Below are 23,390 nucleotides of genomic sequence, written 5' to 3' on the forward strand. Positions count from 1 at the left end.
GGTCTCGGATGTCGTACTGTCCGCACCATATATCGTGGCTGGTTTGTGTCACATATGGAGCCACTGTATGGTGAGAAGCAGCCACGACCGCCTTGGGGTCTCAAAAACTCCTCTCAATCCAGCGTTGTATGATGCTTGCTTGATTGCTTGTATGCCGCACTGTCTCAACGGATGCTATGCAGGTTTTGTTAGGTACACCCCCTCTGGACCTGATTGTCATACAGAGTGCTGTTGCATTCCGGTTAAGAAGGGGCTTGAGTGTGTCATTGCTCCGGAATGACTGAATTTCCGTTGATGATGTGGAGAGGGAAGGATATCCAGGGAGCAAGAGGCTTTTAGTTCAATTTAGAGGTGGGGGAGTTAATACCACCAGTTCATATTACATGAACATATTCTATTTCTGTTATAAATATGTAACCCATATGGTACTTTGCTAATACTGTTCGCCTTAGGTGGTCCAAAAATGTAACTCATAGATTGTAAGATGAATCTTTCCACTTGTAACATATGTCCTATCCTACATATGTCCTATCTCAAGTGGATTGTAGATATACTTCCTAGAATGTAAGATTAATATTTGTATCTAGGCTTAAGCAAAATATTGTATTTAAGAAAATGTAATAAAGAAAACGAGGCAGTTGCCCACAGGCAGTTGGCCGTGGTTGCCCAAAAACAAACGACGTAATTAATTTGCATTTAACAGAGTTGAACCACGCATGGCACCTCTCAGTCGCGAACTTGCTGGTATACTATTAAATCATGATGATTTTAGGTCACATCTTGATTCAAGTAATCGAACTACTGACTTATGTAGATCTAGAAAAACGAAACTTCGAAAGTGCGGGCAATGTGTTGGCTGACATTTGGAGCAAGTTAGTCATTGATAATTTTCCAGTCGTTGCTGAATGTGTTGCACCAACTGTTACTGGACTGGATATTGACAGGCTATGATGTTGAAAAATAATGCTACTTGGTAAGCTAATCATGTACGTGAGTCACAATATTTTTTACAAATAGTTAAATGTGTGTTGCGGTGTAAGACGTTGTAGTCTTTGGAAATTATTAAAAGAAGGATACTTACCACCACTTGTGTTAATTAAACAGACATCAGAAGGTTATGGAGTCACAGGGAGTGATGACAACGACGCTAAGTTTGCTCCATTATTACTACAGATATTATTAAATCTCCAAGCATCATCCCATCTGAAACAAGTTCCATATGATAGTTATTGCCCTAGTGTCGAGTCATACTTATTTTAAAGATCGTGTAGCATATGTGGCCTATATTTTTCTTCATATTAAGCCACCAATCAACACAAACAATCACATAAAAAACAAGAGCTTTTACCTATCGCGAAAATTCGTCCTCAAAGAATTGCGGCTGGACGTGCCCGAATGAATGAATGATGACGATGCTTTATGGATGGAAGAAGACGATTTTGAGACGAAAGATGTTCCTGACATCCAAATTCAGAACGAAAACGAAGTGGCTGATTTACCAGTAGTAAATGATATAAAGGAGTGGGTCAAAAGTCCGTGGACACCAGATAATTATGTTTTGTATTTTTAATTAGCATATTTAAGTATCTATTAATTCTTGACTAGTCATTCGTTCTGTCTGTACTTTAATATTTAACTAAATGTCGATTTTATTAAAGATTATTCAATAAATATAAGAATAAATAGAATAACCTTTTTTTGATAAATCCATAAAATTGGAAAATGTGTGACGTCACGAAAGGGGGGGGGCTAGTTCAAAATGTGACAACTTCTGACAAGGAGGGGGGAGGGGTTAAAAAGTCCTTAAATTCGTGTGACGTAATTTATGGATGACCCCTAAACCCTTAAATTTAATATTCAATAATATATCATATCAAAAAATAACAGTAATTTTACTCGAATATTAAAAAATTAAAATAAAAAATAAAGATTCTGATTTAAATATAAAAAAAAATTATTACTATTATCGTAGTTTCCTTATAACAAATAGTATAAAAATTAAAATTATTTCCTATTCTGGTATATACAATATTTTAATTTTTAAGCCAAATCGCGGTAATTGTAAAAGCACTGCAAAAAAGAGGTAGTAAGGTTTGCTTGGCCACGATCTTTTTTAACTTAAATAAGATGTTTCCTCTCCCTATTACAAGTACGAGTTGTATATGGTTGGGGTGATTCGTGGATCTGTTGTACGAATTTTCGACATTAAACTACAGTAAGTCTACAGTTTGTCCGGAAAGTAATGGAACTGATTTCCTTCCGCCGCGATTGTACTTCGGACTTCGGTAGTACCAGCCCTTTTTTCAGTTCTTTCCCGTTAAGCTTTGTACTCGTATGGTATGCTTTGCAGGGTGTATGTATGTGCATATATTGCTGCCTTCTGCTATTTGTTCCTCTCTCTGCGCTCCAGCTGGCTACTTCCTTCTGCCGCTGCTTGCTCATTTGTTGTAATTATCGCGCCCGTTTTTAATTTTATTTTATTGGTGCTTTGGTTTTTCGCGCCCGATTTCTGTTTTACCTTTCTTTTCGCTTTCGCGAACGATTGTGTGGGGTTTTGTTTGTGCCTGCTGAAATTGTTTGGTATATTTTAGTTGTGTAAGTTTATGTTTTATTACCCCAGTTGTTGTTGCATATACTTGTACGCTTATATTTTTGCCGAGTTACCACACTTAGTTTTTTGTTTTGTGTCTTTCTGTTTTATACATATGTATGTTACTTATGTTTGAACATTTCACCGTGTTTTTGTTTTCTTACACTGCTTGGTAGCTCTATATTAGAAATGCACTTTGTTTTTTGTTTGCTTTGTTTGTTCACTGCACTGCTTCTTTGGTTTTTGTTTTTTGTACTTTAGCGCACTCTTTTCGGTGATCTCAAATTTCGTACAAATTTATGTTTTTTTCGTTTTTGTGTTGTTCACGTCTCCTTTTCGTAATTTTTGTGTTACATATGTATGCATAAGTCTATTTTAATTAGGTGTAAATTTGTATATGTGCATACATATGTACTTTCTTTTTGGTGTCACTGCACTTTGTTTTTTTTCACTGCACAGTTTCTTTTTTTTTTGTTTGTTTGATTGTTCGCCACTTCTTCACCGCTCTGCACTGTATTTTCTTTTAATTTATTTTGTTTAAAAATCCATAGTGCCTGTCACTTTGGCTCGAAGGACCATGTTTAATTTTGTAACAAATAGATAAAAACGCCGCATCACTTAAGCGTGTAGTATAAAGAGTAGTTTATTAAAGAATAATTTAACTTTACACAAATGTTTCTTAAAATTAACCGGGTTGAGACGAAATCTGGCGAAGATCCAATTATATGGTGCGTTGACGCGGCTTAGTTGAGAACGTAGTCGAATTGTGAGAGACGAATCGTGAGATGTCGACGAGGCGTAGTGTATATGCGCAAGTTTATGATCGAATTGTTGACGTGGCGAATGTTGGTAGCGAATGATCTTGAACCTGCTCAGCGGACCATCCTTTATGTTTGGTTGATGTAGAAGCGTGGTGAGTTGTGTTGTGTGGTAATGTATGTGTTATGGTGTCATCGACTGTGGTATATTAGCTGTATCTTACTAGGATGGGCCAGTTTTTCCCGGGTAGAGTGGGTGGACGCGTAACTCATTTAAACACTCCTGTTTTATAATATTTACCTAAATTTCGTGTAGCATCAATGAGTTGGTATTGTGTTTTAATCCTATAAATAACAGACCCTTTATCTTAAAAACTCTGGAGAATTTTTCATTGGTCATTAGTTGGGTAAATTCTTAAAGCTTTCTCAATCGAAAATTCTTCAGTGGTATCTGTTGACACTTTTCCAAACAGAACAAGATGCTTAGATGTCAAATATCAAACACTTAAAGCATTAAGCACATACAGTGGCTCCCATCGTAAGTCGGGTAAGCCTAATCTTGAAATTATTTGGTAATTTGTTTTGTCAAATCTAAATTATATGGATAAAATAACACCTTTTATTTTGCACCCTGCCACTGAGCTCGTCCCACAGATGTTCTATAACATTAAGGTCCGGGCTTTGGGCAGGAGATTTTATTTCTGTGGGGCAATTATATAGAAGCCAGGTCCTTGCAATCAGCGAAGAGTGCTTGGGATCATTGTCCTGATAGAACTTGAAACTATCGGAAATTCCAAACATGGGCACACTCTCCTTTACGTTTAAATTTAGAATGTCAAATCGTTAGCAGAACACAAGTTATAGAGAAAAACATACATACGAGTATGATATAAGCGTAGCCGTTGTCTTTTAATTCGCTGAACTCTGACAATCTCGTCGAATATCTCATAAAGCTCATCGTTCCACCGAATGCGATATTCGCCGTGGCCAATCGCAAAGGACTAAAAATCTTCCGCAGGACCTTTCTCTCGAAAACTCGCAATGTCGACTCATCAGATGTTTTCATCGTTCATACCTCGGCAGCATATAGCAGCACGGCGATAATGAGTGACTTATAGAGTTTGGATTTGTTCGTCAAGAGAGTTCTCAATTACCTATTCAGTCCGAAGTAGCACCTGTTGGCAAGAGTAATCCTGCGTTGGATTTCCAGGCTGACATTGTTGGTGGTGTTAATGCTGGTTCCTAAATAGACGAAATTATCTACAAATTCAAAGTTATGACTGTCAACAGTGACGTGAGAGCCAAGTCGCGAGTGCGACGACTGTTTGTTTGATGATAGGAGATATTTCGTCTTCCCCTCGTTCACTGCCAGACCCATTTGCGTTGCTTCCTTGTTCAGTCTGGAGAAAGCAGAACTAACAGCGCAGGTATTGAGGCCGATAATATCAATATCATCGGCATACGCCAGCAGCTGTACACTCTTATAAAAGATTATACCTGCTCGATTAAGTTTTGCAGCTCGAATAATTTTCTCCAGCAGCAGATTGAAAGAGTCGCACGATAGGGAGTCGCCTTGTCTGAAACCTCGTTTGGTATCGAACGGCTCGGAGAGGTCCTTCCCGACCCTGACGGAGCTTTTCGTGTTGCTCAACGTCAGTTTACACAGCCGTATTAGTTTTGCGGGGATACCAAATTCAGACATCGCGGCATAAAGGCAGCTCCTTTTCGTGCTGTCAAAAGCAGCTTTGAAATCGACGAATAGGTGGTGAGTGTCGATTCTCCTTTCACGGGTCTTTTCCAAGATTTGGCGCATGGTGAATATCTGGTCGGTTGTTGATTTACCAGGTCTTAAGCCACGCTGATAAGGTCAATCAGTTTGTTGACGGTGGGCTTTAATCTTTCACACAATACGCTCGATAGAACCTTGTACGCGATGTTGAGGAGGCTAATCCCACGGTAGTTGGCGCAGATTGTGGGGTCTCCTTTTTTATGGATTGGGCATAGCACACTTAAATTCCAATCGTTGGGCATGCTTTCATCCAACCATATTTTACAAATAAGCTGATGCATGCTCCATATCAGTTCTTCGCCACCGTTTTGAATAGCTCGGCCGGCAATCCATCGGCCCCCGCTGCTTTGTTGTTCTTCAGGCGGGTAATTGCTATTCGAACCTCTTCATGGTCGGGCAATGGAACGTCTGCTCCATCGTCATCGATTGGGGAATCGGGTTCGCTTTCTCCTGGCGTTGTGCGTTCACTGCCATTCAGCAGGCTGGAGAAGTGTTCCCTCCATAATTTAAGTATGCTCTGGGCATCGGTGGCTAGATCACCTTGGGGGGTTCTACAAGAGTATGCTCCGGTCTTGAAACCTTTTGTAAGCCGCCACATCTTTTCGTAGAATTTTCGAGCATTATCCCTGTCGGCCAGCTTATCAAGCTCTTCGTACTCACGCATTTCGGCCTCTTTCTTTTTCTGTCTACAAATGCGTCTCGCTTCCATCTTCAACTCTCGGTATCTATCCCATCCCGCACGTGTTGTGGTCGATCCTAACGTTGCGAGGCAGGCAGCCTGTTTTCTCTCCGCTGCGACACGGCACTCCTCGTCGTACCAGCTGTTCTTTTGCACTTTCCGAAAACCAATGGTTTCGGTTGCAACTGTACGTAAGGAGTTTGAAATGCCGTCCCACAGTTCCCTTATACCGAGTTGTTGACGAGTGTTCTCAGAGAGCAGGAGTGCAAGCCGAGTAGAAAATCGTTCGGCTGTCTGTTGTGATTGCAGCTTCTCGACGTCGAACCTTCCTTGTGTTTGTTGGCGTGCGTTTTTTGCTGCACAGAGGCGGGTGCGAATTTTGGCTGCAACAATATAATGGTCCGAGCCAATGTTAGGACCTCGAAGCGTACGCACATCTAAAATACTGGAGACGTGTCTTCCGTCTATCACAACATGATCGATCTGGTTGGTGGTTTTTCGATCCGGAGACAGCCAGGTAGCTTGATGTATCTTCTTATGCTGGAATCTAGTACTACAGATAACCATATTTCAGGTCCCGGCGAAGTCGATCAGCCTCAACCCATTTGGGGATGTTTCCTCATGGAGGCTGAATTTACCGACCGTAGTGCCAAAGACGTTGAAGTCGCCAAGCACGATTTTGACATCGTCGCGGGGGCATCTCTCATAAGTGCGCTCCAAGCACTCATAAAAGGCATCTTTGGTCACATCGTCCTTCTCTTCCGTCGGGGCGTGGGCGCATATCAGCGATATGTTGAAGAACCTCGCTTTAATGCGGATTGTGGCTAGACGTTCTTTCACCGGAGTGAATGATAGTACCCGTCGACGTAGTCTCTCTCCCACCACGAATCCCACACCAAACTTGCGCTCCTTTATATGACCACTGTAGTAAATGTCACAAGGACCTACTCGTCTCTGTCCTTGTCCCGTCCATCGCATTTCTTGGATGGCGGTGATGTCAGCCATTATTTTCACGAGGACATCAACCAGCTGGGCAGCGGCACCTTCCCAATTAAGGGACCGGACATTCCAGGTACATGCCCTCAATTCGTAGTCCTTAACTCGTTTGCCATGGTCGTCATCAAAAGGGGGGTCTCTCATCCGAGGCTGATTGTTGGTTTTCATTGGGGGTGTTTTTTTTACGTGGCGGGTCCCAAACCCAGCGCACAACCCTAAGTAGGGGATATTTCGCCTTCTCACTTTAGCTCGGCTTCAAAGGGATGTTCTTAGGCTACCCAGAGGATACTTGGTCAAAGACCGGGAGTAGTGAGCTGCTTGAGTCATATGTAGAAGAATCGTTTCTGGCCACTCCCAAGTGAATGGCGATCAGAGAACTTTCCTCACTTGCGTGAACTTCTACACATGACTCCATCGATTAGTTACTATTCACTAAACAGTCTCTAGCGTTACAGCTCTATTCTCATGCCCTCACAAAATTCATCAACCTCACTACAGTGATGTTTTTGTTATTTGTGAGGTTTTCCGTAGGCCGGCGAAAATTCAAAAGCTCAAATGCTCACTATTATCACAAATATCTATGACGTTAAGCATAATACAAAACATCTGTGTTTGTTTTGTTTTACATCAATATTTAACGTTTTTTTTTAAATATTTGAGTGTTATAACTAGCATGGAGGAACTGTTCTTTGTGTATGCGGCAATTGTTGAGGAGGAATCGGGGGGGTAGGAGAAAAGTTTTGAAGGGTTTACGAGACAAAAGCGATCCTTTTACTATGCAACACACAACATTTATAAATACAATTCGATTCCCAAAATCGCTTTGTAAAGTTTTTATAGGTGAATAGGTGCCGCATGATGTGCAGGAGTCGAGTATATCTTTTGATCTGCGTTTCCTGGCGTATTTTTACGGGGGTGGCTCTTACCAAATTTCCTTTGTAGAGCAATGGCCTTCTCTTCTCGCTTTTCTCGATCCTCCATTTTTTTAGCACTGCTCCAAGCATCTTCGCTGCAGTTAATTTTTCAGAAGGGATGTAAGAAGGCGATGGCATAGGAGAAGATAAGATGGGAGGAGATAAGGAATCTCTAGGTGATGGTGGGGAAGAAAGATTTATAGATAGAACAGGAAAAGCTGGAGCAGGCGATGCGACTGTTGGTGAGGGTGCTGGAGCAGGCGATGCGACTGTTGGTGAGGGCGCTGGAGCAGGCGATGTGACTGTTGGTGTTGGCGAGGAAGCTGGAGATTGAGCTGTATTTAAATACAACGGCAAAACCTTTAAGTATAAAACGGACCAATTATTGCCTTATGTAATAATAAAATATATATTCCGACAGATATTAAATTAAAATATTACCTGGTGACCCAAAGTCGCAACACCCGGCAATTGCTTGCTCCTCGAATTCAGTCATTCCATTTATCGGAGGGCCTCCACCAGTCGCTTGCGCATGTGCCTTCCGAGTTGGACTTCTCAGGGCATTTAAATTATTTGCTAACTCCGCCCAAAGTATTTGCAGCCCTTGAGGGTTGGTCGGAGTTAGCTTCCCCCGTTGCAACTCAGGATGCTGCTTGCAAAACATTATGTAATGTTGCAGCTGCTCCTGAGTTGTCCTCTCCGTTTTTGTACGCCTAGAAATATATGAAATTATTGTATATATATATATTTAAAATTTACAAAATTACTTACATATGCTGATTATCCATTTGTGTGTACATTTTTGTTTGCTTATTTTTATTCAAACAGCTGTTTGACAGCAAAAAGCTTTTTACCTCACGTGGTGACTTTTTTAAGCTTTTTTCTTATGAGGTTTGAGCAAGAATAGCCTCACAAAATATGCCTCCCAAGAAATCTCTCAAATTTTTCCTCTCAACTCAGTTGAGAGTTTTTTTTTCAGAATAGGGCTGTTAGTCTCAAAATATTGCCTCGCATTTGAGACCTGATAATTAGCAGGTCAGAAAATTAAAAAGAACTCTTGTCTGCCATTTTGAATATACTGAATAGAGATCATCATAGATATTAATCGATTGTGGTTTTTTATAGTGTGTAAGCAACTCAAACACGAAAAGGTTAAACATAAATCAATTTTACATAAATTTCGTAAATATTATGAAACAAAGTCAACATATATTTTTATTTTTATTGATGATTATGTTTTTTGACTATGTTATAGAACATTTAATATATGTTATCTACATATTTAATTTCATTCAAGTGTAAAAACATCTCTGAATAATGAAATGTAATAGATTTTGTGACTGTCATTTACAGAATAGCAAAATCGTCTCAAGTCTCAAAAATTGTCTCTAACTTAAAATCTCAAATTTAAAGACTTGAGACTGTTTCACAGTACAGTATCGCACGGTATGATTCGTTCTTCACAGAGACATATTATTTTGCGTTAAAAAACGTGTTTTGTGTGTTTGTTTTAACTTGTAATTGTCTTTTTTTACAAAAGAGCAGAATAAACAGAGAATTGGCGCTTCGAAGATAGCTGATAATAACGTAGTACATATGATCGCATGATATGGTTTATGGACTTAAAAAGCCAATACATGTGTATGTTTCGAAAACAAATAAAAAGTAATGGATTAACGTATGTAGTGATTGTGTTTGAATTTGCATATCAAATGCATCTTATTTGAAATCAGTAAAATGTTTATGAATTCAATTCACACATTCAGAAAAGTCAGACAAATCACTGGTTTCCTCAACAGCTCTGAATAACTTGATTGGGAACTTTTCTTGTGCCAGCAAGTGGTTTGTGGCAAAAGGGGTCAGCCGTGCATATGTATATCACTAGATTCTGCAGTGGGTGCTCTCTTGTCCTTGCATATTTCGGCATAGGATTTTTGCATTTTGTGTCATCGTGCAATCTTGCAAGAGCAAGAGAATCCCCATATTGTATTTATCGTGTGTAGAAATAGCAATAGTAACAGCAACTATCACTGGCATCGTTTGAACACGGCACACGGTAAAAGTTATCGATATATGTGCATGCTAGGTAAAAGTTATCGACTGCGAGTCCAAATTGAAAAAGTCTAAAATAAGAATAGCTTCATTTTAAAATGTATACAAATTCTTTGTGTTGCAGTGGATTTGGAATTGTAAACATAATTGACATTCAACTATTGGAATACCGTGTATTTATAACAAATAATATTGATGAACATCAAGTAATAAATTCATGTCAACTGCCAAAATTGGTGACTTTCGAAAAGTGGTGACATAAAAAGGCTGATGAAATTTATAAGAAACTCTGTCCTTGAAGTGCGATATTTAACAATTTTTAGTGGAAATTGAATTACTTGGTTTTGCTCAGAATAATAATGTATTGGCTAATAATTAAGAATTGTTTAAATGATTATTCGTCACATGTTTGAATCAAATAATATATTTTCAGCACACCTATCTTGGGTATATAAAGCTTTTGAGTTTGTGCACCTGAAAAATAAGTCTGTAATTTTTAATACAGTTATTTGCGTGTTTAATGAAGTGAAAGCAAACATATGTGTTAATAATGTGTTAGCATTAAACATTTCAGGAGTAAACTTTTGTAAAAATGTTAATTTAAGTCATAATTTAGATAGAAAAAGTCTTTTCATTTGGTCAAATTGTAATCTATGCAGTTTAAGTACTGTATCTAAGTTAAATTTCATAAAAATGTCGTTAAAATCGTTTTCGTATACCTGTGACACCGTTGCTAATTGTGAAGTGCCTGCACAGAGTGCTATTCGAGTAAATATAAAATCACCGTTCAAGGAGCCTGTGGCACAAAACTTGCTTGCCCAACTAATATCCGGCCTTAGCATGCCGATTTGTAAGGATATGAATAAAATTCCTAATAATAAGCCAATGGAAACCACAACAAGAGAAAATGAAAGAATACCTGAAGACGGTAACGATAAAGTGAAAGATAGTGCTTTTAATACTCATCCGATAAACCTAGGATGCAGTTACTGGAAACAGCGACAGCGAACTCTGTCTGAACATAGCGATGATGTATACTTTTTAGAAGATGACGCAAGCAACACCGAAAACCCTGAACAATATTCTACCTACTATGACGATGATGATGAAGAGGACTCCGAAGATGATGAATGTTCTTCAAACATCAGTTTTGGATGTAATGCTGAAAAATTAAATGACAGCGTTAAAAGTCACACAACCAAACCGCCAGAAAGTAGTAAAAGGGTAAGTCGGACACGAGTTGTATACATACCAAATCGTGTATTGTCTAATTTTACAAAACTTTTCCATTTAAAATAAGTAACTACCTTAGAAAATTCTACATGAATCTCAAAAAGGCTCTGGCAGAATTCCGATTTCCTTGGCTACGCTTGGAACTTCTCCTGATTAAAAATATAGGTACCGCAAACGTTTAGAGTACGAGATAATCGACTTTAAAGTTCAAAAGCAACAACAACAAGCTATTTTACTGCTTTAACACACTTTACGCAGATTTTTCACTTCAAATAATTCAAAATAAACTAAATAATTGAACAAATTCACATTTTACACTTTTCCCAGGTTTTTTAAGAAAGAAATCTTTATTTTTAAAATATTTTTTTTTTTATATTTTATATTTTATTAAAGCTTACATAATAAACAAATTATTATATAAACTATAGTACGCAGCACTAGCATCATAGGCTTTCGGCTGACTGGTGGGATAATAGTTGGGTTCATTAAAAGCTGAGCAGGATCATCATTGTTGATAGAGATTATATAAGCTGTCTTCCATATTGTCTTTTTAAAAAGGCAGTCCCGATTCAGGCAATATGTTTTTTATCGGAGATGTTGGTAACAAATAGTCTTTTTCTTACATATTGACAATGTTGCTTAAATGAATACTTTGAGTCTAATATTAAGCCAAGGAACTTAAAACTATCTGCACAGATTAAATTTATATTATTAACGGTAAGTGTATTACAATGATGTTTCTTACAAATATGTAATAACTTAGATTTAGAGGAAGAAATTGACGTGCCCGAAGAACCGAACCAATGGAATAAGAGGGATAAGATTTTAGAAAAGGAAGACGTAACAACGGAAAAATCGTAGGAATTAAAAAATAATACTAAATAATTCAGCATAGTTTTGGTGACTGATATTAGGGAAGTCAGATAAAATTGTACTGATTTTGAAGAGCAAATTCTAATTCTATATCTTGCGGATATAGTAGATTGCCACGAGGAGAATTGAGGAGAGAAATCGGAAAAAAGGAGGTTAAACTAGTAAACTTTTGAAATAACTTAAAGTGAAAGATTCATTAGGAGGGGAATAGGCACAAATAATGATGAGTTTATAAAAGTTAGAGTTCGATGTAATTATTTAAGTATCCGTTCATATTCCAGTGAAGGATGTATAACATGGATAGAAAAGAAAAAAATAATAATGTGAGGTTATGGGAATTTATTGTTCCATCAACGAGGGTGAAGGAGATGAAAGGGAGGAGGAAGTTGGATGGGTGTTATGAGCAAGAGGGGAGATGGCAAAAGATGCCAGGGGAGATAAGGTGTGTGAGGAGGGCGATGAGATGTGGGAAAGAGGAGAGAAAGATGGGGAGGGGGAAGAATCCAAGGATGGAGGGTATAGAAGAGGGGAGTTCTTTGAAGTTTCTGGAAGTTCTATGTGATGCAATGGATTGTTGGCGGAGGATGAATCGTTGTTAGTTTTTATTGTTGTTGCTTTATTATTGAGGTTAGAGTTTTTTGATATTGAAGTATTATCTTTGTTATGAGGATTTTTTGAATTTGTATTTATATCACTGTTAGTTTGCATTTTTGCCATGTTGGCGAAGGAGAAGGGGGATGGGGTGGAAGGAAGTTGATTATTATACATGGTAATGGCGTCACGCATGGTGCATTTGTGTATAGTTTTAATTTTTAATATTTCTTTCGATTGAATAAATTTAGGGCAAGCATTTGAGGACGAGGGGTGTTCACCTGCGCATTTAGCGCAGTAAACTCTGGTGCAATCAGAAGGAGGAGAGTGGTTAGGGGGAAGGTTGCAAATGACACAGGAAGGAGTTTTTACGCAGTGTTTAGCGGTGTGTCCTAATAGCTGACAAGTTTTGCAGCGCATAGGATTAGGGTTGTACGGACGGACATCAAGGGTTCTCCAGGCTACATCAATTCTGTTAGGAACTGTATATTTATTGAATGTTAATAATACGACACCAGTAGGTACACGAACGCCTTTAACTATTTTGTTAAACTTGTGGACTGCAGAGACACCTTGTTCCTTGAGACCTTCAATTGGCAAATAAAGGGGGCATAAATTGTGCCCTTGACTGAGTTAAGGGTGCTGTGAAGAGCAACTTCAACAGCACCTGCACCGGGTAGATTCTTAGTAAAAAGGAATTTATCAGCAATTTTTTGATTTTTTACAAGGAGGAGTAGGCTGCCATCGCGAAGTGACGAGACGTTGTTAATATCTTTACTGATAGATTGAATACCTTTATAAGTCGCGAAGCAGGAGATGGAAGTGGTAGGTTTACTGGCATACCGCGACTTAATGACGAGGTATTTGGGGTCATCCTTCTTTGTTATGGGGAGTTCCGGAAATGGGTCCAACGTTGTTTGCTCAGGCTTTTTTCTTTTAGTCTTCTGGGCTGAGGATAATAGGGCAAACCTATTATCACCCAGATTGTTGGCCCCAGGGGGCATTGTGAAAATATTACTTCTTATGTATGTATGCAAATTTTTAAAATAACTTTCTTTAGTTTGTAGTGGATATCATTTATGTGCTGCCATATGATAATAAGCAAATATGATCAATTTGCTGAAAATCCTCTTTTTCGCTATAATTTCTCTTTCTTTGTTTAACAATATTAGTTCAGAAAGGAGGGCCCGATTTCATTGGCGTCGCGATCTAAAGGTACCGTTGGAAAAAGGAAGTTCTCCTGATTAAAAAATATATGGGATTATCTGTACAGCAAATGTTTAGTTTATGGGATATTCGACTTTAAAGTTCCAAAATTGCAACATTTCAACACGCTATTTCTCTACATTTAACACATTTACGCATACTTTTGAATTAATTAAATTATTATCATTTTAAAAAATTAACATTTTACACTTTTTGCAGGGTTTTTAGAAAGAAATTTTATGTTATAACAATTATGAAGAAATTGGGCGCTGCCATATGATAATAAGCAAATAAGTGCAATTCGCTGAAACTCCACTTTCAGCTGAAATTCTTCTTTATTCAGCAATTTTAGTTCTAAAAAAGCAAGTGCTTAAAAATTATACATATTTCAAATTAAGGGGCACATCTAGTGTGACAGTGTAAAAAAAAGGCATTTTTTGGGATAAAAAAAAAACAAAACTAGTCAATCAATCGTTTTAAAATTTTGAGGGTATATTTATACATGTTTAAAGAGTACACGAAAAAAATTTTGAAAGAAAATATTAAATATTTTTTCCGGCGGCGCCAAACAAAAAAGGTCCTCCACTGCTGTCATGATTGCAGCGTTCTCTGTTGACGAAACCTAAAAAAAATTTCTGTTAAACTAAAACATATTGTTTGTACGATGACTGTACGGGTGGGTCGGTTTTAGTATACCATCCCACGATTTCAGGGTTAAAAGTGGTATGATCGGATAGAGCTGATGCTCCAAATTAAGAAAATATATAATTGCTGCCGCCGCAAACTTATAGTTTTCGAGATATTTGCATTTCAAGTTGAAAATTTTGCAAATTTTATCTTGCAATTTTTCGATTTCTAGTAATTATTTATTTCATTATGAACTTATACTTCATTACGTTGTTTCTACATATTTATTTTTTTAGTATTTATCTAGTTATTTGCTTAAAATAAGCATTTTGTATTATACACAAATTGCATGTTGACAGATAATAAGTGTTGCCATAATTACACATTTATCAAACGAATAAAAATGAATAAAAAATAGGGTTATACCCCAAATACATAAATCATTGCCCCTTTTCTTCATACATCATGATTTTTGATCGGGCAGGCCGCCAACGCCAAAAAGGAGTTTTATTCAAAAAAATACCTGACACACCCCGGTGTTGGATCGTCCAGGGTTATTTTTTTTTGAAGCGCGGCCGAAGGCCGCCAATGTAGAAAGAAGTGGGGCGCGAATGGACTAATGTTTACCAATCTTTTACCTTTGTTGTATTGCAAATAATCATTATGATCCTTTTATTAAATTATTAGATTAAACATACTTATAAGCCTTAAAACTTTTTTATTACAATGGAAAATTTATTTGTAGATGGTATTTGTTTTCTGCGTTTGAGTTTTTATATGCATTCTTATTCGTTTGATAAATGTGTAATTATGGCAACACTTAATATCTGTCAACACGGAATACTTTTGTTATTGTGGATGGAATGAAAATTGTGTAAAATATAAAATGTTTATTTTAAGCAAATAACTAAATAAATACTAAAAAATAAATATGTAGAAACAATGTAATGAAGTATAAGTGCATAATATGAAATAAATAATTACTAGAAATCGATAAATTGCAAGATAAAATTTGCAAAATTTTCAACTTTAAATGCAAATATCTCGAAAACTATAAGTTTGCGGCGGCAACAATTATATATTTTCTTAATCTGGAGCATCAGCCCTATTCACCCATGTCACTTTTAACCCTGAAATCGTGGGATGGTATACTAAAGTTTCCCCCGGGCTAATAAAAAAATCAAAAATTGACAATATTGCGGCGTTTTAAAAAAATAGTCGAATTTTACCCAAAATATTGGTAGTTTTTGGCCTGCCAAAATTCGATTTTTTGATCAGATCAAAAATCGATAAGTCATTGTATGGAGAACTATATATAGAACATGTAAAAAAAATCGATAGTGATCGTTTTTGAGTAATCACTGCAGCAAATTCGAAAAATGCTGTTTCGAGAAAAACGCGTTCAAAGTTCCAATGCAAAAATGCAATGCAAAAATCTAACAGCCGAGCGGCTACTCTTTTAAATGGCTGTAACTCAAAAACTGTTTCAGATATCGAAATTTTAGAATGTTATTTTTAAAGGTATAACCTATCGAAATATAAAAAAAAAAAATTATTTTTTGAAAATTTCACACTAGGTGTGTCCCTTCAAATGAGTATAACAACCTTACCACACATATGAATATTTTCTTACCTAAATTTAATACATAAACAAGTAATATATAATAATACTAGAGAATCCGTCCACGCTTTACTGTGGGTAACCCATAGATTATGACTATTAGTTAATGAGATACAGCATTTTTGTGAAGCAACTTGTGTTAGTAAGGCAATTGACGCCCTATAGAGACGAAAGCTCTGTGCAAAGTGGGTGCTTCCCAAGTTCATAATCTAACAACAACAATTTGTATAATTTCCGTTTCAATATTCCTCACAAAAGAGTTCCGATATGAACCGCATCCGATCGCTGCTAAATTCAAAGTGCTTTAGGGAGAACAGCTACCTCCGGCGCCGTGATTTGATGGTACGTATGGATAGAGGAGGTCCACAGGATTAAAAAATAAATACACGTATACCCTTCTCGGACTCATAGTTTTCGAGATATTTCTGTTTGAAGTTAAAAATTGTGAAAACAATGCTCGTTATTCCACTATGTTTAACCCACTTTTCGCACATTTTTCAATTAATATACACTGTACACATTCAAATATATCACAACTTTACACTAATTGAGTATTTTATAAAAAAATAAATATACTTTAAAAACTATTTTGCACATTCAAATTTTCACTAGATTTGTGTGTTTACATTAATGACAAATAACAGTGTTGCCATACTTTGTGTGAAAATGTAATTAAAAATCTGTTTCATATTTAGAGAACTACTGGACACCCCAGTGTTGAACCGACCCAGTGTTAGACCGACCAGGGTTATTTTTTTTTTAAGCGCGGCCGTAGACCGCCAGTGCAGCTGTTTACTTTATAGTAAACAGCTACTTTACTTTATAGTAAACAGCTACCTCTCCGACCTGTCTCGTTTCCTCACTGCACGAAACCTCCAACTTTCACCCACCAAATCCACAGCGACCATATTCACAAACAGGACGAAGGAGTATAGACTTGAACTTAATATTGCAGTCGATGGCGTCAAAATTCCGACTGTCAGTAACTCTAAGATTTTAGGCGTAACCTTCGATAGTCTATGCTCCTTCTCTCCCCATACGACCGCGATTATCGCCAAGGTACAGAGCCGCAACAAAATCCTCAAGTCGCTAGCCGGCAGCACATGGGGAAAAGACAAAGAAACGTTGCTAGCAACTTACAAGGCAATCGGCCGGCCGGTCCTCAACTATGCAGCACCAATATGGTCGCCTGGATGCAGTGGTACGCAGATGAGGAAACTTCAGACCTGTCAGAATACAGCACTCCGGACCACGACGGGATGCCTCTTAATGTCTCCCATTGAACACCTCCACAGTGAGACGCGCATGCTACCTGTAAAGGAGCATAATCAACTCCTCTCCAGGCAGTTCCTGCTGGGTTGTTTCCGTAGGAATCACCCTTGCAGCCACCTGCTTGGAGCGGAACCGCCTTCCAGGAGCATTAAGAGTTCATTCCTCGACTATGTCGACGACATCGAACAGTACGCCGACCAGACTTCGAACGCAACAAACTTTCGACAGGCATTGACCGCCATTCACAGTGGAGCCATCAACACCTTCACCGACTCCCTTCCCGTGAATGGCGTTCTTGGGGTCAAACCACCACCTATTGCAGACGAAGAGCTCCAGTTGCCGCGAGAAACGCGAGTGACCCTAGCGCAACTTCGTTCTGGATACTGTAGCAGGTTAAACTCCTACTTATCCAGAATCGACCCCGGCATACCTAATGTATGTCCTGCATGCAACGAGTCCCCGCATGACACTGGCCACCTCTTTGCATGCCCCACAAACCCTACCCATCTAACACCTTCCTCCCTTTGGTCCGACCCCGTCAAAACAGCACGTTTCTTGGGCCTACCGTTAGTTGACCTCGACAACAACACATACAACCCTTACCATCCTAACGGGGATTAGCTAACCGTTAACAACAACAACAACCGCCAGTGCAGAGAGTAGTTCGACACAAAATAACTATGAACACACCGGTGTAGGACTGACCAGAGTTATTTTTTTTTTAAAGCGCGGCCCAAGTCCGCCAGTACAGAAAGTAGTTCGAAACAAAAGAACTAAGAACACTCCGGTTATTTTTTTATCCTTATCAAATAACATAAGATACAAAAACCATTTCTACTATTTCCTCTATATATGTTAAACAGAAATTTTTTTTGATAATTTTTTCAAAACACAATATGTGACAACATTGGTATTTGTCATGTCATGTAAATAAAAATAAAATGAGAGTGAATTGCATATAAAATTGTGGAACTTTAAATATAAATATCTGGTAAACTAAAAGTCTGAGAAGGGTATATGCGTATACATTTTTTAATCCAGAAATTATCCTTTTTCAGATTATACCTTCAAATCGCGGCGCCAAAAGAATCGAAATCTTGCCCCGCCGCATACGCTACGTCCCGCAATTTTTAGATCTGTAATATCTTCGAAAATATTTATTTAAATCAAATGCAGTACATTGCCATATAGATTTATATTAAATCAACAATGTATTTAAAGTATTTAATTTAATTAATACTGTATTGGTTAAAATCGCCTCTAAAGCATCCAAAGGAACATAGGGGGAAAAAAGTTCGTTTCTTTTATACTCTGCATTGATTACGTAATAATATGTATTTTATTAGAGAACTACGCGAATATACTTCAGTCACCCCAGGTATTGGCTGGAGCAGGGTTTTTTTTAAAGCGCGGCCGAAGGCCTCCAACGAACAAAGCATTACTTCACATACTTAAATATAGTTTGAAAAATGTTGGAAATAATTTGTTTGTAGGTAGTAAAGAGCCAAAGTACAAACAAAGAAAATACTGTGGTTGGAAAATTCTTCATATTTGGTTTTTAAGATGTGGCAACCCTCGTTTTTCTCATAATTGTAAAAACTCTACCTTCTGTGAATATGATAGGTGATTAAAAAAAAAAACGAAGTAAAAGTGAAATGTGAGCTTATTTCACTGTTGAAAGTATATATTTGAATATACGAGATGAAAATGTGAAACAATTTTGTTAAACAATGTGAAATACCATTTGTTATTGAAACAAGTTTTTGGATTTTTAAACGCGATTCTTTTAAAAAATACAACTGTTATTTTTACATATTCCTCCTGTGCAGAAGGTCCCTTATAAACACATACCCCTTATAGCAAAATTTGTTCTCAGTCCCCGGCCGCCAAAGGAATCGGAATCGTCATAAGGCTGGTATTTAGAAAAAGCATAGCTCGATTTCGTGATTAAAATAGGTATATACGGATAAAGAAGGTTCTCCAGATTAAAAATATATATATTTGCCACTAACTTATGGTTTTTCACCCCTAATGGACCTCTTCTATTCTAATATACCCATCTTAACTCCGAAATCAGAGGATGATGTTCTAAACTATACCCATAAAAAAGAAAAAATATAACGTCAATACAAAATTCTACCATCCCAATTTCGCCTAGCCCCTCCACCCCCCTTACCTTCCGCTGCCCCGATCTCCTTTTCCGCTTCCGTTGTCCTTTGTCGTTGCCCTTTGTCCGTCATCGAATCCAAATTTAGTGTTTATTTTTGTGTTGTATTGTTGTCCATCTTTTTCTTACGATCCTTGGCTCAGCAGGGTGAGCTGTCGGGTCTATGATCTGTCTGGGGAACAGGAAGGTCCGCCACGCCAGAGCCCCTTGGCGCGGTAAGGCCACCGTTACTTCCCAATACGGCCCGGTGTTGGGAAGGCTCCGTTAAAATACAGCCACATTTACCTCCTGGCTGCAAAGTTCCAATGGGCACGGGAGTCGCATAACACCCTGGATTAGGAGGTGGTAGCTCTTGGTTAGCGCACGCATGCGACACCCGTCAGCCCGCATGGTCCGTGATTAACAGCACCAACCACACAGGATTGGGGGGCGCCAATATGCCTTGCGCCTAAGCCCCTGCACCACGACAAGGTGCCTACCATTCGCAGGGGTAGGCACCTTGTCTTGGTTCCAGATTTATGCCACACTCTTTTAGCGATTATCCTTTTGTCCTGTTTTGTCATCGCAAAAGCAATTTTACCTGGAAACTGAATGCGTTTGAACTGAAATGGCAAATCGTTGGAACTCAAAGGAATTCGTAAAATCAAACACTCTGCTCCCTTGTATTCGATAGCTGCCTCACAAACAGTCGGGTTCCATTACACAGTTTCGGCGCATGAAGATTGCGAAACGTTATAATGACAGACCCAACTTTGAGACGCAAATGGTGCGGCAGCATACCAAGCCTCTCCAAAGAATTTAGAAATCAAGATCTTCATTGTCAAGACGATCGATCGATTTGTATGAGTGCAAACCTCCCGTAATTTGTCTTTGAATCTTTCAGTTTGAGTCATTAATATAGGTATTTTTGGCAGCTAAAATTGCGCGTGCACTCAAGCAATCTTAGTTACGATAATTTGCCCAATGTTCGGATAAACATTCGTGGTAAGTTCTTTTACGTAGAAGTGAATTGATAAAAGCCAAGTGGAATTGATATCAAACCACTGGAAGTATCAACCGACGCTTTAAGGACATTTGTTCGCTTTACCACACCTGGGTTGGTTGACGGTTCGATACAATCTATTTAAATGCCTTAAATAATATTTTTATCAATTAAAAACTGAAATTAACTTACCTGATGAATTTACACTCATTTTTTGTAAGTATACTTACATTTTTAATTAACGCTGAATTGAAATGAAATAAATATGAAAATAATTACATAACGGGAAAAAAGATCGATCGATCAGGTGTAACACATGAAATGAATGGAGCCATCTTAAGACATGCTCAGGCCTTAAGACTCATAGGGAGTGGACCCCGAGTTACGTGGCCCATGTTGCCAACGCAATACTGCGACACTATCCTCTACGGCTGTGCAATCTGCACTCATCCCGAGTGGCGAACAGAGGACCTCCACGGTCCCCAGGAGCTCAAACAGGCAGCGTAGCTCTCACTCTGACTTGCTCTAACCGCCCCTGCAGGTTCTACAGCTGTAACAAACACCACCTACACGCCACTCCCTCACCCCCAGGATCACCACACCCGCGAAAAGCCCGCATTCTTCAATTCAACTGTAATGGACTCCAGAGCAAGATCAAGGAGATAGTTGCACTTATGAACCGGGAACGCATATCGACAGCTGCGGCTCAAGAAACCAAGTTAAATAGCCGCTCAGATCTTCTGAGTTGTGCCGGTTTCAACGTTATACGTAAGGATCGCGAGCGAGATAATGGTGGTGGCCTAGCCTTTACATTGCACATTTCCGTGCAGCATCGTCTAATTGATGAAGACATTGATCGCAGGGATATTATCCTAGAATGTCAGGGTATAACTATCCGGTCAGGCGAGGTCGAGTTCGAAATATTTAATATACATATACCCCCAGTTACATGTTGCCCTACAGGATATCACCCGAATATAGGTGCGTTACTTCGTGGTGAAAATCGTCTGGTACTAGGCGACTTTAATGCGCACCACGATCCTGCCTGTCAAACGATCGTAGGGAAATGGAGCTGGCGGAACAGATTGACGATTCGACATTCTGCAATATGAATGACGAAGCCCCCACCAGAGATATGGGCACCTGTAATAGCTCGGCCGATATTACCATTGCTAGTGGTGGTCTGATAAATAGCATAACCTGGCGGTCTATGCTAACTCTTGCATCAGACCATCTGCCCATGATTATCTCGATAGAGAAACCTCCCGATTTTGTTTCTGCGGACAACCGCACCTTCGTTAACTTTAACAAAGCTAACTGGGTCGGTTTCACAGAATTTACTGAGAGCACCTTCAACGCTCTACCCATTCCTACGGAAGATATCAATATCATCGGCATACGCCAGCAGTTGTACACTCTTATAGAAGATGGTACCTTCTCTGTTGAGTTCTGCAACTCGAACTATTTTCTCCAGAAGCAGGTTGAAAAAGTCGCACGATAGGGAATCGCCTTGTCTGAAACCTCGTTTGGTATCGAACGGCTCGGAGAGGTCCTTCCCGATTCTGACTAAGCTTTTCGTGTTGCTCAACGTCAGCTTAGCCGTATTAGTTTTGCGGGGATAATTCAAATGGTTTTTAAAAATCTGAAATGAGTGCTTGATAAATTTTTAATGTTGTCTAAATATGTTGTGTTAAAAAAAAGAAAATTTGAGAGTTTTAGAATTTATCTAAGATGCTTATATTTATGCATAAGAAATAAATAATCACACTTTATAAATTATTTTCAGATGATTTGGTCTTAAAACACTTCCTTATGGGGAGAGATACCTCTAGAATTTTCAAAAAATTAAAAAATATTTTACGCTCTAACCAATTGAAAAACTATTCAAAAATATAATCCTATTCAAAAATATAATTCATAACTCTGAATATTTTCGAAGAAAAAGGCCCCAGAACCACTGCACTTCCCGCAGCGGCTGGCAGAGTATAAGTACCAAAACATTGAGGCTCGTTTCCTCGAAACTAACTTTTTTTTATGGGGCCGTCAAAATTACGAGCGAATTAATTAACCGATTTACTGGAACTAATGTGTATATTATAGAAAATTTTATACTCAAGTGCCTGAAAGAGCGCTTTTTCGAGAAAAATGGCATTTTGACAGTGGTTTAACTATTTTGATGTCGAAACACAAAGGTACATCCACAATTTTTTGAAATTCTTTCGTTGATATTTTCACCATTTTGTTTTTTTTTACATACAGTAATTTTTATTTTCTAGTAAATATATATATGCATATCATTCTACCATAATAAAAATGGAAAAAATTACATTTTTTGACGGTACTAGAGGTATCCCCACTCTTAAATAAATTAATATATTAATTAAATTATTGACGAATTAGAGCAATTGTTAATATTCCCAGTAGCCCCATTCATTATGTGTGTTTTCCAAAATCCTGTTTTTTAAATATTTCGCAATCCTTAAATATTTAGCCAAGTTTTGAATTATTAAAAAAATATTAAAAATTATTATTATAAATACAAAATTTTTGTAAGTGTTTTACATCATAAAAGTTTTCAATATTTCCTATTTTCTTATTTTTCAGGTCCGCTTTAATTTAAATCCCGAAATTCATGTGATGTATGCTTGGAGTTACGCTTATAGGTCTGCAAGGAAGGGACATTGGGAGAGTCTTGCCCGTGATAGAGATCGTTTTCGTAAACGTATTGAAAACACATCTAAATTCATAAATCCCATTTTAACTCCTGAACATCGTAGTTTTATCTATAATACGAGGATCGACAAGAACATGTAAAGAAGTTTAAGTAGAATGTATACTATTTGTAACTGTAATAAAAATAAAGAATAATATGTAGAACTAGAGTGACTAGCAATTATGACTTAAGACTTTTTTCAAGAAATAAAAATTTATGAGCGCTTTGATGTAAAAAAAATATATATATAGAAAAAGTATTTAAATATATTCAAAATGGCACTAAAATGGTTCTCAAAAAATATTCAAACTGCTTTTATGTGCGGTA

The 23,390-nt window shown here is 38.0% G+C and overlaps 2 protein-coding genes across 4 annotated transcripts in view; one reads left to right on the plus strand and one right to left on the minus strand.

Moving 5' to 3' along the window:
* The window catches only part of LOC105228065 (anaphase-promoting complex subunit 2), a 172,713-nt gene extending 149,410 nt beyond the window's left edge, over positions 1-23,303 (plus strand). For all 3 annotated transcript variants that reach the window (XM_049451248.1, XM_049451249.1, XM_049451250.1), the window contains exon 9: positions 22,955-23,303. In XM_049451248.1, coding sequence (XP_049307205.1) covers positions 22,955-23,164 — 210 coding nt within the window. In that variant the 3' untranslated portion in view covers positions 23,165-23,303. The remainder of the gene's footprint in view (positions 1-22,954) is intronic.
* LOC125777148 (uncharacterized) lies at positions 3,449-10,152 on the minus strand. The gene is made up of 3 exons (XM_049451401.1): positions 8,498-10,152; positions 8,168-8,439; positions 3,449-8,086 (listed from the first exon to the last, which is right to left on the minus strand). Exon 3 carries the CDS (start codon positions 6,381-6,383, stop codon positions 5,427-5,429), a length of 957 nt encoding a protein of 318 aa, XP_049307358.1. The 5' UTR covers positions 6,384-8,086; positions 8,168-8,439; positions 8,498-10,152; the 3' UTR covers positions 3,449-5,426.
* Positions 23,304-23,390: the final 87 nt, after the last annotated feature.

This window comes from Bactrocera dorsalis, chromosome 3 (genome assembly GCF_023373825.1).
Source record: "Bactrocera dorsalis isolate Fly_Bdor chromosome 3, ASM2337382v1, whole genome shotgun sequence".
NCBI classification, from domain to species: domain Eukaryota; kingdom Metazoa; phylum Arthropoda; class Insecta; order Diptera; family Tephritidae; genus Bactrocera; species Bactrocera dorsalis.